The following is a 20,333-nucleotide window of genomic DNA, read 5'->3' on the forward strand; positions in this document are numbered from 1 at the left end:
CACCGTTATGTACAAACTACATTTAACCAAAAAAAAACGGTTAAATAGACAAAAAATATTGTTTTTTTTAAGCTAGATGATAAAATGAATTGAAATTGGCAAATGAGTGGAAAGATTAATTATTTTTCATAAAGAATAAAATGGAAATATGAAACGAACATTACATTTTGAAATAATATACCAATCAAACCACAAATATATAAGAATTAATTATTGATTAGTTAAAAAACCTTAGAGAAAACATTTGAAAAAAATTTGCATTATGTTGAATTGAAAAGTTTTAATGATTATTTTCATTTCGGGAATACAATTTCAACTTTGCAAACTTTTATTAGGTACACTTGCTTTGAATGGAAATTAAACATTGAACATAAAATTAAATTGAAGATTTTGTTTCGCTGATATCGTATTCTCTAATTTTCTTCCCACAGAATAAAAGCATAAAAAATTCTTTAAAAGAACTTTTTAATAAACGAGATAACGCATAAAATAGAAATAAAAAAATATTTTTGAAAATATTCAAGTCGATTTTTTTTAATTCACAAAATTGAAATTGCCATCCGAATTTTTGATGATGACTTATTTCAAAAATGGTATCACAAAAATTGAACAAAACACTTAAATAACAAACACACTTGAGCGAGTTAGAACACTCATAGAAATGAAATTGATAGGAATAGAAAAGTTTGTTTTTTCGTCACTAAATTAACCATAATTAGTGAGGAAAAAGACATTTATTCTAAATAGAACACTGTTAACCACAAGAAGAAACGTAAGATTTATTTTGAGAAAATAGAAGATAGAAATTAAACTACAAACATGCACTGGTCGTATTTAAAAGTAGGTTTATCTCTTTTTTAGGGATTTTTGCAATTTGTATGTTCGGAGGTTTGTTCTGTTTTAAATGTAAAATTTATTTTTGAAATGTCTTTCTTTTCTTTTAATTCTCTGCAAGGTGTGGGAAGTTTTGCATTTATTTTTTTTTATTCTAGAGGCGTTCACTATGATGGAGCATATAGTGTTTGTAAATGTTTCCAGAAAAGTAATGAGGAAATTTTCAAAAAAGAGAATTTTGTCTCTAAGATAATTATAATGATTGTTTGTAAAACAATAAATTCCAAAATTAATTTTATAACACAACATTAAAGTTCCAAAACGGTCCATAAACGAAGTAATATACACAGGAAAATTCTATCGCAATCATCGGAAATGGGCTGATGCTATACACAGAAAAAGAGGGGATTCTATATGCATATTTTAGTGGTTATAGGGGAGACCGGGGTAAAAATAGTCAATTTGCGTAAATCCTTATCTGCAGGATTCCCCAAGGACAAGAAAATTTCCTCAATAGGTAATTCTTATAGGAAATTTCCTTGCCTACAACTTTGTCTCAGACCACTTTTCTCTATCTCCCCGGGAAATATGAGTTTTCGAGCTTTTCCTAAACCCTTCCGCTTCTGACTTTTTTTAAACGCGGCGGGTAAATATAGTCACCAGTTGGCTAAATAAAGTCGATCGAATTTTCCGACATTTCCAATGATTTTCCATCGGAGAGATTGATAGTAGTTGATAGCTAAACTTCTCACCTTTTGATCCGCGACAAGGAATTTCACTTTTATACACACTAAAACAGAGAATTTTGCGATTTTCTCAAACACGCCATTTTGCAACAAATGAATAGAAAATATGCCCAAAAATTCGATCTCCCATATGATTTACATGGGATGACTAGATCTACCCCAAGGGGTATGTTTTGATTCAAAAAATTGTAGAGAAAAATCATTAAAAGTTAGTGAAAAATACACCTTGGCAACGTTTTCTGCACTAATCCAGCTAGTGAGAAAAATTATCAGATGGGAAAACTGCTGAAGGAAATGTTCGGAAAACGCGTTTTTCTCAATACGCAAAAGTTTGGGAAATGGGCCAAAAATCTATTTTCATTTTTAACTCCTAAAGTACTGATCGGATAACCTCCAAATTACTGTCAAAAATTATAGGTTGGTAGGGCTTTGCACCCTAATTTTTTCCGATTTTTCCGATTTATATTTTGGGAGAAATTGGCATTTGAAAATTCCAAAATGACTATTTTTACCCCGGTCTCCCCTACTGACTATTTTTTTTTCAAATTCACTCATGTATGGGAATTGGTTTTTTTTTTTATAAAACTCTAAACAAGTATGGGAATCACAAAAAATCTTTCAAAGAAAATCATCATCAAATATTGGTAGCAAAACCAAAAAATAAAAATAAAGAACAAACAATCAAAGTCAATCCTTCAATTATCTCGCATTTAACATTTGACAGAAAATAATCCAATCAATAAACTCACGAATTGAGCTTATAAATCATTCCCATTCTAAACTATAGCCATTCAAGACAACTTTTGAAAGAATGTTTCTGAAGTGGTTTATGTGATTACTGATGAAGAATTTTTTTTAGTTCGTTTTCCTTGTTTTTTTTTTTGCTTCTGTGGAAAGCAGAAGAAGAACTTTCAGTTCTGCCCCACTCAACAAAAAATCTAAGCGCAATTGGTTCCTATTTTTAAACTTTTACAGCAGCAGTAAACAGTATGATTGTACTATAATGTAGTTTAAACTTTTACAGATCTTCTTATGATGCGAAACACATCCTCTAATTTCCAGTATAATGTTGTACAAATTATATTCTTTTTCGTTTATTGTCTCTCTTCTAATTAGAAATAATTTACAATAGAGAGAACGTTAGAAAAATAATTAAAAGAGAAGTATAAGGTAGAATATATTAAATACCTTACTAGCATCTGAGTTGTGATACTAATAAATCTGTTTAAGAAACATTTTGAACAAAAACACTAAAAATAAAATTTTTATCATTTATTATATTAAACAAAATTAATTTTTATTAAAAGAAAAATTCTAGTTTTTTGTGTAGGTACATTATAAAAGAAAAAGAGGACGTGCTCTTTGAATTATTTTGCATAGATCTGTAAATGAATTTAATTAGGCTAAAAATATGTAACTAATTTTGCGAATTTAATCTAAATTCTAAATTCGTCTAATTTGTAGATAAAATAGCTACTGACAGAAATGATCGCATTTAAATTTATAGCTATTTCGATCATTTTCTCATATTGAGTTTTCTTTTTTATATTTATAAAATAAAGAAATATAATATTAAAAAATATGGCGTGAATGATGATTTATTCCAAAAATTGTGGTGAGCAAACAAATTGAACTTAAAGTAAATTGTAATAACAAAGATAACTTTCTAAAGAAGTATAGTAAACTATTATTTCTTTAACATTACAGCAGCGATCAGTCGGCGAGTTTTGAAAAAAACAGAACTAACAAAAAGTGAAAAATAAAATTAAAGTAAATAAAGAACTCTTCTCATTGCAACTAAATGTAATGCAATTTGAATTTGCATCCGCTTTAGCAATTGCAATATTTGAATTATGTTTAAAGAAAAATATTATTAAAAAAAATATTTTGAAAACTATTGTTTAACAAATTTTTTTATGTACTTTATGTGCTACAAATTTATGAGTGGGCAGGTGGGTGTGTTTCTCGATTTTTTCTTTTCTTCAATTCTATTTCGCGTATTAATTTTTAAAGCTCATTTTTTATGTCGAATTAATAATTTAGAGAAATCTTTTTTTCTTTAATATTTAGAAATTAAAAAATTACAAAATGAGCTTTTTTTTCGACTCAATAAATACAAATCATTGCCAAAAATACCAAATTCAGTCGCAAATTTTTAAGTTAGCTTCCTTTAAGTAGTTAGTTACCTGCGTTTGGTGATCGGGGGCAGGGTGGCCCGTGGTGTCTAACAGTGTAGGGGAAGTAGGGCGAGCATCTAGCAACAAACAACATGAAGACTTGACATTTACCACAGCAGAGCAATTTGCGTCTAAAGGCGTTCGGCAAGATCTCCCCAAATGCCGACCCTACTCCATTTTAATTTACAATTTATCACTTATCATCTCCATTTTCCTTTTTTTTTGTACAATTCTTATATTTTTTTTTTATCAACTTGTACTTCACTTTAACTCTTCATTTTCTGCATCATATGTGCATGTGAAGCTCTTTGTTGTTTTTTTTTTATTTTAAATCAAGTTTCAAGATCATAACAGATTTACAGCAAAAAAGATCAATCTCTATCATCTCGTGGAGAAAACTATCATTTATAGGAAATTGTATGTGAACAAAGAAAATCAGGTATAGGGTGTACAAAATTGCTTTAGGAATCCCTTGCCTTCGCGCCCTAAACACGCTGATAGTGAGTATTACAAAAGACAAGATAGAAAGAGCTTTTTTTAAGTGGTGCGCACACTGAAACATTTAAAGCATCCGGCTTAAATTGATTCCTTCCTTTTTTTCAAATTTCTTCTTAAATATTCAATTTTCGTTGCTTTTTTTGTTTTGTTTTCTCATATAGGTAAAATAAAAATTAAAAATAAGAATATATGTCATGTTTAAATAAGGAAAACATGATAAAGTCAGATATGGAAAAGAAGAGAGGTTCAGTAGTTGAATTCCCAAAATACGATTTTTTTTCATTAGAATCAATAGAAAAGAAAGATTATGCAATTTTGAAGTTCTTTTCTTTTATGGTTCATTCATTTACTTCAAGGTTTAAGTAGATTCACTAATTCGAAAAATAATATTAAATTTTTTATAGTTTTTTGCAAAAAGGCCTGATTGAACAATTTTTATTAAATGAGGATCACCTCTCATCAATTCAGTGCGTTACAAAAACGCTATGTCCACATGATTCAAGATTGAAAAATAAAATGTAAATAAAATCATAATAAACTTTAATTCTTATTAAAGCATATTTAGGAATAGTTTAAAAATGATCCAATTAAGGATCTCGGATCCCCGTGTTTTCTAAAGCTAGATTTTAAAATTATTTTAACCTAACTATCTCTTAATAGGAACTCAATTCGTTTTTTAAGTGCTCGAAATGTTTTTAAAAATTTTCGAAAAAAAACCATAGGTTCAGTGCCTCCATATTCAATTAATTCATTTAGAACCCGTAAGCTTTTTACTTTATATAATTTTCAATATTACTGCTGTGCTTCTACGTGTTTTTTGACTTTAGAAAAGAATTTAAAAAATATACATTAGTTAGGTACTTGTACCAAAATAACCTGAGTGAATGCACATGCCTGCCTCGGTGGCCAAAGGCGAGTGATTTATCCGCAAAAATTCATTGAGAAAAATTAGTGCTGCATCAGCACGCAGTTGGATACGAAAGTTGTGCTGTGCTTTTCATTCAAAATTAAAGCAAATCCCCAACCGACCTGTGATACAATTTATTCTTTTACAAGTTGAGTTTAAAGAGAAACGAAAAAAGCAACAGCCAGTGAAATGACTTTAAATGCAATTTTATATCACTATGGCGTGGCCATTGCGAATTGTTTATAATAAAAAAAAATAAATAATAAAATATTTTGAGAAATTTTTTTCTTGTAGTGCCCTAAACCCAAATTCTATGAATGATAAAATAAATTAAATAATGTCTTTGCTTAGGAATTCAGGGAATTCATGTGAACATAGCATTAGAATAAATAAAAATGTTATTTACAGAGTATGACGTCTGTGAACATTAAAAAATCATTAGGTACTACATTTATAATATTAATTTGATGATGTTTCGTGATAGAATGTTACTATCTCTCTAGAGAAATATTGTTAGATTATATATATGTAATGTTAGATACGATATAAAAATGGCAAAATGATTCATTCAGTGAGACTCATTGAGCAAAAGAACCCAAACTATTGATTAATAATGATATTGAATGCCTCTGAGGGTGCTAAAAGAGTCTTTCATAGTAAATCTCATTACATTTTTTTTTCAGGTGATTACTTTCAAACATATTTCTTTTTATATGTACAACTGTATGAAATAATGGGATATTCGTCACGAAAATGCTTATCTTTAGATATTTTTTTTTTCTTATTTGCTTTTAGAGATTTTTTTTATCATGAACTTCGTGTTTTTAGCATTAAGAATTCATTCAGTTTTTTTTTTATGGGGAAGATGCGAGATGGGACATACCTTTTCGCATTTGCTGACCACGCTGATTAACACCCACTGGTCCCATGTTCATGTTGTCCCGCGGTGGAGGCGGTGGTCCCCGGGCACCTGGTCCCGATCCACCGGGTACAGCCGCTCTGCCACCGCGATTGTTCATGCCGCCCCGACCCATTCCGCCGGATGCCATTTGATTATTGTACTGCTCGGGTGCCTCGGCAAGGAAGTTGGACGGCACGAGGCCACGCACCCCGTCCAATTCACCCATGTAGAAGCCATCCTCATCCATTTCGCCGTACACGAGGACGACGTCGCCAGTCTTGAAACTGAGCTCCACCTGCAGTTGGGTGCGACAAAAAGACGGGGTAGAGCCACATAAGTTCACAACCATTTGCCACTACTGTGCTCTTTTGCAAAATGGACGAGTCTTCAATGTCTTTTGTGGTAATCTCTGTGCTGTCTTGTCTATATATGTCTTTTTTTGCTATTTATATTAATCTCTACAGTGGTCCAGTGTGTTATTTTTTTTTTAGGATGAGGGTGTTCTATGCACAATACAATCCTCCTGCAATCCAACATCCACATCTTTCTAGGGACTCACCTCGGCATCAACATTGGGACTGAGCTCTTGTGGATCATAGTCATACAGTGCAATCATTCTCTTCACCGACGACGTGGCGTAAATGTCACCCCAGCGATCTCGACTCACACCACGGACACTCTGTGTTGTCCCAGTGGTTAGTGGCGCACCTCCTTGGGCCCCCACTTGACCTTCCTCAATTTCCGTCACCATATTGTGTGGTACATAGCCACGACGGCCACGCAATTCACCCCAATAGAATCCATCCGGGTCCTTGTCACCATACACCTACGGGGCAGGGGAAAGCACATGATATTTCCTTCGTGACTGGATGCACCCGTATAGATAAATAAAATTTTTTGACTACATCCCATTCCATCACCATCACTCACTTTAATCGTATCACCCTCTTGGAATGGCAGTTCCTCCTCGCACGAATCCGGATTGGGGCTCATTGTGCTGGGATCGTAGTCGAACATTGCCATAAAGAAGCGTGCCTTCTTCATTTGTTGCTGCTGCTGTGACATCTGACCACGTCCCTGTGCCATTCCAACACGTTGCTGCTGCTGTGGTTGCTGTGACATCTGACCCATTTGGCCCATCTGACCCATCTGACCCATTTGGCCCATCTGACCCATTTGGCCCATTTGACCCATTTGACCCATTTGGCCAATTTGCCCCATTTGACCCCTCTGTTGGGCACTACCCGTTGATGGGCCCCCGTAGAAGGGTTGCTGCTGCTGCTGCTGTTGCATCTGTTGCGGATGTTGCGGACGCTGTCCCATCTGTTGATGCGACTGCTGATTTGGACCCATTCCCGGATTTTGTGGTCGCACTCTATCGGCGGGGTTGCGGGACAACGGATTTGTTTGATATCCCTTCACATGAAATATGTATATAACATTTGGTCAGTTGTTTTTTATCAACACACAACACCAACAACAACATCTTCTTTATATGTATGTACATTACAGGTCAAACACTTTTTCAGACATGAACATTTACAGGACAGTGGCACATGAAGAGTTTTTGTGGTCTAAAAGACAGGAGTATTGATTTCTATTTTTTCTGTTTTTTTTTTAATTGAATTTTTTTAAATTGTGAATATGTGAAAATCTTTCTGATTTTTAGATAAAGAAAAACATACTTTTTGAGTGAATATGATAGATTTATGTTTAAAAAAATATTTGTTTTTAACTTTTTTAATCTTAAGAAAAAGTCAAATTGAGAGAAAGTTTTTCACATATTCTTGTCGAATATTTTTTTTTATTATTTTTTTTTCATCTCAATACATTTGTACAGAGATTGTTTTTTTTATTTTTAATACTCCTGTTTATACAGAAATAGAGAGAAAAGACAGTTGTGGCAGACATGTTTTCTTTTAAGAGCAGAAGAAGAAATGTTCATTCAGCACATAATGTTAGAAAATTTTCCATCGAATGCTTATTAAGAAAATGTATAGATATGTATATAATAAAAATTACATAGAGTGTATGGATATGTATCAATATGTTAAATTGAGTTTTTAATGAAATTATGTAGGTTTCATGTAATAATTTACTTAATACTAATTTTATGTTTTTTTTTTATTGAAAATCTAAGGTTCAACCTTCTTATCACATTTTGTGGATTTCCATTTTTTTTATTTCTTATTGCCCTAATTCTGTCTCTATTATGTAATGTAGATATTTTCAGTGTACAATGAAGATTTTTTATCAGTCTCAATTTTGACTTTTTCTGCATTATTTTCAATTCATTTATTTTTCAGAAGATAATTTTATGTTTTGGTCAATGTTTAAGCTTAATTAAAATTATGTATTCTAACCTGGGAGAAAATCTTTCACAATTAGGGCACCTTTTTTTTTACTAACAGCTTTAAAATTTGAGAACAAAAAAAAACCAAAACAATTTATCCACATAATTTGATTTTATGTTGGTACTACACATATTTTAGGAACAATATTTTCCATATAACATTTTTTCTAGTATTTTATGTGTGGGTTTGTGTAGATAAAAGCTTATAATTTTAGCAATATATATACTTAAAGTAGGAAATGAGAAGATGAATAGAGAGATAGCACCCAAGAAATTGTTAAAGAGTCCACATAGGTTACAAGAGTGCATGAGAATAGAAGATTTTGTACATAAAGTTATACAGAGCGGTGTTCCACAATCTAGAGACAAAATGTTTTAAATAATACAGAGCACAGCATACATATATAAATTAATTTAATTTATTCATGAGTTAAATGAGGAGTAGAGTTAGGCACTCGTAGAGTTGTGTTTAAACATGGAGTGAGTTTTCTTTTCAAATTTTTAATCACGATGATTTTCTTTTTTTTTGTAACGTGAACATGAAATACAAAATTAACAGCGATCTATCGCAAAAGTACGTCACATTTAAATTATATGTTTTATAGAGGTGAAAATACGGAGACTAACTAAATTTATTTTCTTTTTTTTAATTCTGTTTTTAAGAAAACAGAACATCTAACCTGTTGCTGTGGCTGATGTGCTGCAGGGGCACTCCGTCGGCGCCCCGTCTCTTGATATTCACTATCATCACTTACATAAGTTGTATCCCCTGGTCCATCTTTAGTGATTTCAATGGCAGGTATTCCACCACCACTACCACCACGAACTTGCTGACTACCCTGCTGTTTATGCAATTTTATAGCATTTTCATTTATCATTTTTTGTTCTACATTTAATTTTCCAAACTTTTTTGGAGTATGAAAAAATGTTTGGAGGAAGTATGTTATGTATGCTACTATGTTGTTGATTTTGCATAATTCAAAAATTATTCTACCTCTCAACTGTAAAACCACCCCAAATGCTTTCTGTTTTTGCTAAAAAGCAACAAAGTTTTCTTCACCTTAATCCCGATTGAACACATAAAGTACATTATCTGATATTACATAATCTTTGCTACACTAAAAGTTATGTTTTTAGTGTTTTTAGGAAATTCCTTTAAAAAAAACTATTTTAAATAGAAATAGGTGAATCAAAATACAAAAAAAAATATATATAAGGAATATTTAGGGCAAGCGTGTTAAAAAAATATTGAAAAACTTCAACATTTTCAGCAAGCATAAAAGTCTAAGAAATTCTGTTGCTTTTTATCAAAGAAAGATACAGCATTGAAGGGAGTAAATAGAATTAATAATGAGCTAAATATTATTATTAAGTAAAATTGCTAAATCTATATTAATGTTATGTAAGTGATAAAATTTTTAAGGAAAATCTTAATTTTACAAACTAAGACATGCAGGGAAGTGTAACTGTGATGTAAGATGTAGTGTGAGAAGCAAAATATCGTAGTTGTAACAAAAAAATTGTTTTTTACCTTTTCTCAATAAAAAGGTTTGAATAAAGTTTTTATAAAATTTTTTACCAAAATTTACGTTGTAGCTATAATTTATATGGCATTATATGTACAAAATGTATGTATATATGTATGTATATTGTAGATATTTGTAGTTTTTTAATTAATTTTATGAATTTGAATCTCAAGATTCGATATGTTGTTGTTAGATAAGAAATCCGATTTTTTCTTAAACTAAATTAAATCAAAATGTGTTATTGACAAAAAGTTGTGCTTTCGTTACTTACATTATTAAAAATGAAAGAAAAAATATCTGTATTCTACAGAATTAATGAAATATGATAAAAGAATACTAATTAATACAAAATGAACGCGATGATTTAATTTATTTTTACGTTTCTATAAATCAAAAATGGTTTTCCTGGAAATTCTTTTCAGAGTCTTTGAAAAATAGAATTAACCAGAAATGTATTAGAATTGTAAAAAAAATCCTTTAATGTATTTCCACGATTATTTTAAAGCTTTATTTCAAGTTTTAAATCAACTTTAGTAAAAAAAATAAAGCTGGGGACCGAAATATAACTTTAACTCAGCAACAATTGCAGCTTTAATATCGTGAAAATACATCAGTTTAATATATATTTCATGATGTTAAATGTTGAAAAAATATTAAAGGACTCGAATTTTCAAACATTTTTGTTCAAATAGAATGCAAAGTTTTCTTTTTCTTGAATGAATGCCAATAAACTTTTGGGAGTCAATATATATTTTTATTTGTAGACTGTAGATTTTTTGTAGTAGTTAGTCAGACCATGTGCTAGGCATTGTGTATAGCTGAATATTTTCTCTTGCTTAAAAAAGAAGTTTTGTAAAAATTTGTTCCATGTGTGGGTGGAATTGGTAGTTCTTTTTTTTTCATTAAATATTCCTTAATGTGTTTTGTTAAAGGGGGAGATTGTTGATTGTACGAGTAAAAGGGGAAAAATTCTAGGGTTTTCTCCACTCACCATTAATCCATGTTGCTGATGCATTGAGCCGGGAAAAACCTCCTTGTCACTCAAATTCTCGTCATGCTCTATGACTTGTTGCTGTTGCTGTGTCATTGGCATTTGCTGATTCATTTGCATTTGCCCGGGATTCTGTTGCTGCATCATTCCTGGCTGCTGTGGCTGCTGTTGCTGCTGACCTGGCCGCTGGCTACGCATATGTGGCGGAATTCCGGTGTGTGGTGCGTGTTGTGCACGATTTCGCGCTGCATTTCGAACTACATCTTGTGTATAATTTAATCCATTTTCAGTATTGGTTTCATCATATCCGAAGCCAATATTTTTTATACAAATGAAACAAAAGAAAATTATAAATTAAACATTATACCTGATAATGGCAATGCGGATGGAAAGGTGTGGATGATTGGGATGTGGTTACAAAAAAAAATCCAATTAATTTTATTTGGGGTTTTCTTTATTCTCTTTTTTATGAAGGGATAAATTGAATTGGAAATTGGGAATTCGGAAAATTATATTAATGTTCATTTCACATTAATATTAAGTAGGTAATGTCAAAGAAAAAACACCTTAACATGTTTACAACATTTTGAGAAAAAAAATAAGAGTTAGAAGAGCCACAGAGATTAGAAGAACATAATGAGAGATAATACATATTCTAAACTCCATGAAGAAAGGACATTAAAGTCAAAAATTACCTGTTTTTATTGAACAACAAATTGAAGTCACTTTTAAAGATAGTTTTATGTTTTTTTTTGTTAAACAATTAGCAGCACACAGAAAGAGAGAGTCAATTGAATGAGAAAAGCTTCTTGATAAGAGGATAGGAAAGATCACACAACTACCATTATCGAGATAAAAATAAAAATAAAATACTTTCCCAATAAAATAAAAAAATTAAGAAAATATTAAATTAATAAAAATTATAATCAATTCATAAAAAAATAAAAATCTAAGATAGAATAGTAAAAAATTAAATAAAAATTCCACGACAAGTTTACAACGGCTTCGTCATTGAGATAGAGTAAAATTGGTAAATATTTACTTGGAATTGCTGTTGGCTGACTATCGGACGACTGTGAGTCTCTAGATTTGGTACGAACGGTGACAGCTTTTGGATTCAGTCCCACTAGCTTTCCTATATCTATTAATGCATGATCACCCGTTGGTGAGTCCACATCAGTGACTTTCTTTCCATCCGCGTACACGGCATATCCTGTCACGGGACCAGACGATGGTGGTCTCGAGACAGGTTGCCATGTCACGAGGAGAGTTCCGTCCTGTGGACCAGCTTCAACTTGTATTTCCTGAAAGTGACCACGCTTCATTTATTATATGAGTCAGTATTTACCTTTTAGGAACTTTTCGGTATAGTTAGGTTACGATATGTATAGAGATTATATCCTTATACCCACTTTTCATTTTTATTTAGATCAAGAACTTGATCAAAAACTATTCAAATATCTTTGAAACTTTTTTTAAAAATAAATCTTTAGAAATTTAAAATTAAAGTTTTCATTCTTTTAGTGTGATTTTGCTACTATTTCAAAAATGAAAAGTGAGCTTTTGGATTTTTCAATTTGAATTTCCAAGCAATATTATCCTTTTATAATTAAATTGAATCCTTAAATTAAATATTTTTCAAATCTTTTATTCATTTCAATTAAGATTCTTTATTCAGAGCTGAAAAAAGATTACGTAATTCCCCTTCCGAAAATCTCTGAATAATTTAAAGTGAAAATCAATTTTGAATTAATTTACAATTAAAAGAAACTCTGGATTAGGAAATTGAAGACAGAATAATTTATTGATTGGAAATTTTGATAGAGAAGACTTTTAATAAAAGAAGGATATTATAGGGTAAAAATACTTACTTGTGGTGGATCTGGCAGTCCTTTAGCTAATGTGCGAAAATCTGTATAAGCACCAGGAGCTTCCTCTGGTGGCGGAGCCGGAGGTGGATTTTGGCCAGGAGCTCGCAAATGCTTTGCCCTCACTGTTACCCTATACTGGGTACTTGGTGCCAAGCCTTAACCATTAAACAAGAAAAAAAAAAGTAGGATTAGTTAGGAGCAAATGTATACAATTAAATTGGATAAAATGGGATGCAGAAGTCAGGAGATGTTTACCGGTAATTGTGTGCCTGTAGACACCGGGCTTAACAGTTCGGACCTCGACATTATTTACACAGACTACGTGTTGATGATTGGAATTGGCTGGAAGCCATGATATGACCGCTGATGAGCAGGTAATGTTGCTGGCTCGAACTGCCGATGGACCTAGATGAGATGTGTCACGGCCAATGATCATGGTGCATGCGGCATCACGTGAAGTACGTCTATTCTGTGTTACGGAGCGTACACTAATTCTGTGTGGCTGCATAGTGTTAAATGGGATTGTTTTGAGTTCATTTTTGCATCAAATTAAATTCCAATGGGGTTTGTGACGAGATACTGGGTGCACTTACCCGTGTTGAATCAACACCCTCAACAAGAGCACGAGTTCGCTCATTAGCTTTCACAGTCACCTTGAGAACCCCATCCACGTAGACATGGTAGCTTTCTATCTGATTGTATCCTGCCGGTTCTGGCATTGACCACCCAATGAGGACACTCTTGTTCAACTGGCGCTCCAGCGTTAGGTGTCTAGGTGCAGGAACTAGCACGGAGAACATTAAGTCAGCTGCTGAGATGGTTAAATAAGTAATGTTCGCGAGATTCTGCTAAGTGACACCAAGTTCTTTAACACCCATTTTCCATTTAAATTGTTTTTATACACACCAACATTGGGCCATTTGTTAGAACAGAAATTTTAAAATTTTCTCTTTTTTTTTCAACAAATTCTTTTGATTTTACAGAATATAGAAGGCATCAGCAAGCAGAATCCACTCAATACTTTTCTAATACGCCATAAATAAAGAAAAGGAATTAAGAAATAACATTTAGAGAATTGAGAATTATTTTTTATGTGATATCCTGTAGTTTTGAAAACAAAAAATATATGTAAATGAAGAATAGATAAATTCAACCCACATCCAACACGAGAGCTTTTTAATACTTAAAGTAATACCAACTACAGAATATCACATTAATCCAACTATAATTCACAGTGTATGTGTTTTAATAGGAAAAACAGCGGAAACTATGTAGTATGCGATAAGCTACCGTGGCAGTTTTTTTCGAAATGGCTGCAGGATTTTTTTTGCATTAACGTTGATTAGAATACGTGTATAATATTTTATTAAAATTCTAAACTTGCGTGTATTTAATTTATAAGAAATGTTTTATGCAAATTTGCTTATCCAAGGTAATATTTTCTCATTATTTTCTTATTTGCCGTGATTTGTACAAAATTAAGATAAAATGTATTTTAAACTTTTCCTATATCAGAGTAAAGAGTCATAAAAAATACTCTATAATATTTTTTAATATGAAAATATTTAGAAAACCTTTAAGAAAATTATAAGGTATTTTATGAAATGTTAGTTTTATTTACATTACATACATTCGTAAGTATTATATATTTAAGAAAAAAAGAAAAAGGATCAATATGCATGCAATACCATAAATATCACAGCTTCACGACAAGAATATGTTTTATTTATGTAATCCTAAAATTTAAACTATGTACACACGTTTTATGTAAATAAATCCATTGTTTTATACAAATTAATGAAAGATAGGAAATTTCATTAATTCACCTTAAATATCAACAATACATTGACATTCTTTTTAAAGAAAATTTTTGAGCTTTAATAATTTAAATACACTGTGAATTTTAGTTTTAACTCTTTCTTTTTGGTTTAATAAATATCAGGACTCTTGGAATCCTTGTGCGAGGAGATTGAGATGTGCGAAGACATAAATAAACATCTTTAGTAGTCCAAAGAGCAATCATTTTATTTACAAATAGAAATTTCTCCTTACCTGTGTCAGCCTCATCTTCCATTTGGTCTGTTCCAAGATCACCATGAGTCTCACTTAGCCTTGCCATATCCTCCGAAGTGTGGGTCATCAGTGGGTTATTTGGTGGTAACGGAGCCGGATCTAAAGGCACCGGGGCATCATCGGCATCCCTTAGTGTTGTCACTACAGCCTGATGGAACTCCAATAAATCATCGCCTAAGAAACAAAAGCACCAATAAATATTTTACAAGAAAGTATCTCTAGCAATTTAGCAGCAATTATAGCATTTAGGTGAAAAGATTAAAAAAAAAAGGAGTAAGTATGGTTTGAAAAGTGTTTGAAGTAAAATGATAAACAGAGAAAGATTCTAAAATTGATTTTTATTAATAATGTATAATGTATATAAGAAGAAAACACATAGAGAGAAAAAGAGAAAATTGAAATATTTGAATATGAATGTACCAATTAAACGCTGAACAAATGACGCTGACACCAAACCGCGACGACCATCTAGCAATTCAGCATCATAGTACCCACTCTGTGGCTCTCCACTTCCCCATACAAGAAGATAGTCCCCAGCACAGAGTGTTAATTCTCCTTCCGAATCACTGGAATCACGCAAAGTAATATCGAAAAGGAAACAAACACAATTGATTGCCAAAAAAATAATTATTTGCAAATTAAACATTCAAATAAAATAAATCATAAAACAAAATTGTTCAAAAAAAATGTGTCCTTACTCTGGTGGATCATAAGGGAATCGTGCAATAAAAACGCAGCATCTCCCCTTCCCTGGTATGTCCAGCATGTCAACCTGTGGCTCTCCCGTCCCATTTAAAGCTAAGAAGCCATGCTGCCGACCTGTGTTGCAGAAGCCCAAATTGAAAGAACAATTTAACAAGGAGAACGCTTTCCCAACGAACGAAATCACACAGAGAACGGAATGACAAAAAAAAATAAGGAAACTTTCGAATTTGACAAATGCACAACTTTAAATTGGATCCAATGAAATGACCTCCTTTCATTTTGCAACTTGTGATTTTGTTGAAAAATTAAATTGACCATTGAGCAAAGTATGTATGTACAAAGTTGATGACCACTTACTGTCCATATCAAGTCCACCGAGGCGCGAAAGTGGCCGCTGGGTGTGCATGAACGTTGGATTGACACCATCGAGTCCTGAGTAGGTGTCTATGCCCCAAGATGGTGGTGGTATCGGTGAGCACGGGGTCCCTGCACGATTCCCATAGCGTCCTAAGCCCAAGTCAATTTCATCGAGTGATTTCAGCTTCATGGCGCCAGAAGTAAGCAACGGATTTGTGTATGTTGAGTAGGAGGATGTGTTGTAGCCACCAAGACCCGAAGATAGTGACGTCCCTCCGAGTCCTGCGAGACCACTTGTGCCAATGAGACTCGTGGATGCGGCTCCCGTGAGACCAGCAGCACCCAAAACTGAGCCAACACCCGCTGAGCCCACTGTCGTACCATACGTATATGACGATGCACCCGGCGCTCCGCTCAGGCCCAGCGTGTAGCTCGCAGAACCCGATGGTAGCGAATACGAATTGTGAAGTGATAGGACGGGCATTGTGGTACTCTGCAGAATGAACGGGGAAGGCAAAGTTATGTGAGTTAAAACCGGGGTAGTAGCCTACATTTTTCTTTCTTTTTTTTTGTCTGGTGCACTGTTTGAAAAATAAAATGTGAGACAGTAGGCATTGTATCAGGGTGTGTATTATATATATGAAAAAGACAAATTGGGATGCTGCAGTGAATAAGAAAATCTTGGCACAGAAAACCCATAATGGAAGCAATATTAAACTGGAGAATTATAGAACGACGTTATGAATCGTCGGTGAAAATTGATGGGATTTTTTATAGCACTTCCCTCATCATTTCACTCTCAATTTGTTGTTTCCTACATCGTCTGCGAAGTTTTCTTTTTAGACCTAAAGATATTACTTTTTTGAAACAATTAAATATTTTAGTGTGGACTTTGGATTATTATTTTATCTATTTCTTAATTTTTAATTCCTGAAATTGATTTAAATGATTAACTTTTCTTAGTTCTAGATAAGAGTTCTCTAAAGCTCAGAGCTTGCAGACCCTTTTCCTAAAACCACCCACAGGAAGACTTTGAATGATTAGATTTTCAATATAGATACAATGGGCTACAATATACTAATGGATATGTTGGGGCACTACTGTATCCTTTTGCTTCCCTTATCTCTTATTTCCCTCCAATAACTATATTAGTTTTTAATAATACAAAAGTCATTTTTACAGTATAATTGCATAGAATAAAATATGAATTTCATGTTTTATATTATAAATCTGTCTGCCTGAAGCATTAATACAATTTATGCTGAATCAATTTCAAAAGCACTTCGTGGATATATGCAATGTTTTTTATTACGAAACCTTTAAGAGCAATTTAATAATGAATAAAATACGTTATAAATCCATATTGATTTGTAACAAATGGGAGCTTTGCTAATTCAATCATATAAGACTTAATATATAAACTGAATATCTCAGATTTTCATGGACCTTACATACAGGTGTACAATGTTCAAATAATTCCTGTAGCAAATAAACTGACAAGGTTTCTCTCAAATTCGATTAGATTTTATTGTAAGGAATTATGATTTTAATAAATTTTTTCGAATAAAAATTCTAGCGTTCTTCACTATAATATAAAATCTTTGGTTTGTTGTTTAAATTTCAGGATTCAATTGCTTGACCGCGGCCTCAAATATTCCATGAATGAGGGCCTTTTTCGCATTGGGTGGGTGGGTGGCGAAAAAAAAAATCTTTGGAAATTTCAATTCTGATAAACTCAATTTATTTTATTAAAAGATCAAATTAGTGAGCTCAGTAGGATTCTATTTGTTCTATAATTTTCGTTGTTAGAAAAAAATTACATATTGTATACACATATTATATCAACATAAAATATAAAACTTTATTTTGAGTAAAAAAAATGCGAAAGCATAAAAATTGGCGTGAGTCCCCGCATTGTAGATACTTTCATTGAATTAATTTAAAAAAAATCCTCATTAGGTAAAAGCAAAAACAGTATTATATATTAATTATTGTTTAGATATAGGTCAATAATAGGCAATTTTTTCAAGCCATATCGTTTTGATAATACACCCAAAATAAAAAAAAGTGATTTAAAATCCAATTTTAATTTAAAATGAAAAAAGTTAAATATGTAATGATTTTATTAATTCGTATGCGTATCCAATTTTCTCCCAAACTGTGAATACAATTCAATGATTTCAGTGTTCAATTTACACGTTTTAATGGCATAAAGATAACCCATGTGAAATGCTTTTGTTGAATAAAAAATGTATTTTTTTTCTATATTAGCTGTGGTTTTCATTTTATATTTTTTAGCCATCCTATAAAAAACCAAAGCTGTGCTCATTCTATGTAAAAAAAAATTGCAGTCTAAACATAAATGATTTCTTAAAAATTTTGAATGAAGCATTGTAATCTCTTCAATTCATCATACAGCAGTAATCGTATTGCTGATCCCATTTCACAATAATGAGTACTTGGCTGCGGACATACGAATTGAAACGGTTTTGGCACAAAAACTTCTTCAATTTTCTTTTCCTCTTTCACTATTTTATGGTTACATCTCTTCGTCTTGGCCTATGACTTTGCTACTGTAAAATACTGCCTTGGATTCTATCCAAAATGCGTACACAGAGTTCTAAATTATTTTATGTACATACATCGGTGGTTGTGAAATATACCAAGCTAAGCTTTTTTTTGGTTCATTTTTTATACAGAACTTGTGAAACTCTCAATTCTAAAGAATATAAAAAAATCTAACTATATTACTAGGTTGTTACTTAGCATAGTATACTTCTCAAACAGCGATATACATATTACTGCATTATATATTTTTCTACGCTATATGAATGAGAGGATGAGGGAGTGCCTCTATTTGGTGAATGAGAAAGATTTGGGTTGAGAAGAGAGAAATTTTCGAAAAAATAAAGAAGGGTGAATGATGTACCAGTGTTGATGGATATCTAGGCTAAAAGATTACATTTTAGATGTGAAAATAAAATGACTTACGAGTGAAAAATCATAAAACTGAAAACTAAAAGAATGTCTACAGGTGACACTGCAATTATGAGTAGCAACCAATTTTGTGTTTAGGTGGGGGCTGGTGTCTTGTGAAACGCGCACCTGACATAGGGGTGGCATAGTGCTAATTGGATGTGCCCTGACCGGCAGTGGCGAAACATTGGCTCCCGGGAACGATGTAGCCGATGGTCCTCCAACTCCTGCAGCGGCGGCAGCTGCCGAGCCCGCGGCCGCGGCACTACTAAGTATCCCATCAGTTGTGGTCAGTGCATGGCTACTTGTGCTTGATGTGATGACTGCCGCGTATGAGGAAGCGCCCGCGCCCCCAGTCAGCGATGATATGCTCGTTGGACACAGGCTTGAGGATATCCCGGCGCCTAGTGATGTGGGTGGCGCTCCAATTGTCGAAGCGCCAGGACCCGTGGTACGGGGATGTTCTAATTCAGCTAGTATACGATTGTCCTAAAATTGGTGGAAAGGCAAGGACGCGGCGATATGAGTTATAAGGATGAAGTCTGTACGAGATCTATACAGAGACATGGAGGAGAGACAAACAGGACAACGGCTAATTGAACAATTCCGTCAACATTATCAATTTGTTATCACGAATTAGATAAAAATAACAATTCTCTTATGGTTTTTTCTCCATCTGTTCTTTTGTTCTGTTCACACTGTGCGTGTCTGATGGTCTATTTTGGTATCATCTGATTTCTGCACATATCAATTTACATATATAACATATATCCTCGTATTATGTCCATTGTTAATTTCTTTTAACTGAATGAGAGAATCCCATTATCCTTTCTGTCCACATGGAGCGTCCTCACAGCACACCATGTGGGCGTTTGAATTTTGGGCATTCGCTCTCTTTCACATTTGGAAAAGAATGTAAGACGGATTTCTCAATGATAGAAAGTCAAAAATATATAATATGGAATTTTGTGTCCTTTGTGGGTAAATAATGTATCTTTTGGTATTAAGATTTAAAGTTATAATGAAATTGAATAAAATGTCTGTTTAACAGAGTTACACATACATTAGCAATTGATAAACGTGCCTGTTCGATCTTTGCCATTATTCTATCTATTTCTGAACCCGAAGTTGGGGCCCATGTTACAGTGGCGGGTGGTACAGTCACTTGTGGTCGTCCCGATTTGGATTTAATTGCAGCAGATAGTTCTAATTGGAGTTCTTCGCATCTTACAGTTTCTAGCGCAGCCTATAAAATTAGGTGGTACAAGATATGAATTTTTTCAACATTTTCTCACAAGACAAAATAACAAAACTAATATTCAATAGCATAGTTTAAATGCATTATGTAACAAACATTAAAATATACAGTTTCCATCTTAAATACAAAACTAATAAAAAATATTCCACATAACATCTCA

At 32.7% G+C, this 20,333-nt stretch overlaps 1 protein-coding gene across 9 annotated transcripts in view; it reads right to left on the minus strand.

The window, feature by feature from the left end:
* LOC129790914 (RIMS-binding protein 2) overlaps positions 1–20,333 on the minus strand; it is a 33,947-nt gene that overhangs the window by 3,382 nt on the left and 10,232 nt on the right. For 2 of the 9 annotated variants that reach the window (XM_055828814.1, XM_055828807.1), the window contains 14 exons: positions 15,940–16,432; positions 15,576–15,696; positions 15,298–15,443; positions 14,857–15,051; positions 13,398–13,588; positions 13,060–13,306; positions 12,805–12,959; positions 11,976–12,237; positions 10,934–11,196; positions 9,097–9,258; positions 6,994–7,479; positions 6,623–6,889; positions 6,046–6,358; positions 3,767–3,834 (listed from right to left, as the gene is read on the minus strand). In XM_055828814.1, the coding sequence (XP_055684789.1) occupies positions 3,767–3,834; positions 6,046–6,358; positions 6,623–6,889; positions 6,994–7,479; positions 9,097–9,258; positions 10,934–11,196; positions 11,976–12,237; positions 12,805–12,959; positions 13,060–13,306; positions 13,398–13,588; positions 14,857–15,051; positions 15,298–15,443; positions 15,576–15,696; positions 15,940–16,432 (3,369 nt within the window). Of the gene's footprint in view, positions 1–3,766; positions 3,835–6,045; positions 6,359–6,622; positions 6,890–6,993; positions 7,480–9,096; positions 9,259–10,933; positions 11,197–11,975; positions 12,238–12,804; positions 12,960–13,059; positions 13,307–13,397; positions 13,589–14,856; positions 15,052–15,297; positions 15,444–15,575; positions 15,697–15,939; positions 16,433–19,044; positions 19,405–19,978; positions 20,162–20,333 lie in introns of all 9 variants that reach the window. The other 7 variants (XM_055828774.1, XM_055828783.1, XM_055828766.1 and 4 more) reach the window with 7 other exon arrangements.

This window comes from Lutzomyia longipalpis, chromosome 1 (genome assembly GCF_024334085.1).
Source record: "Lutzomyia longipalpis isolate SR_M1_2022 chromosome 1, ASM2433408v1".
Lineage (NCBI taxonomy): Eukaryota > Metazoa > Arthropoda > Insecta > Diptera > Psychodidae > Lutzomyia > Lutzomyia longipalpis.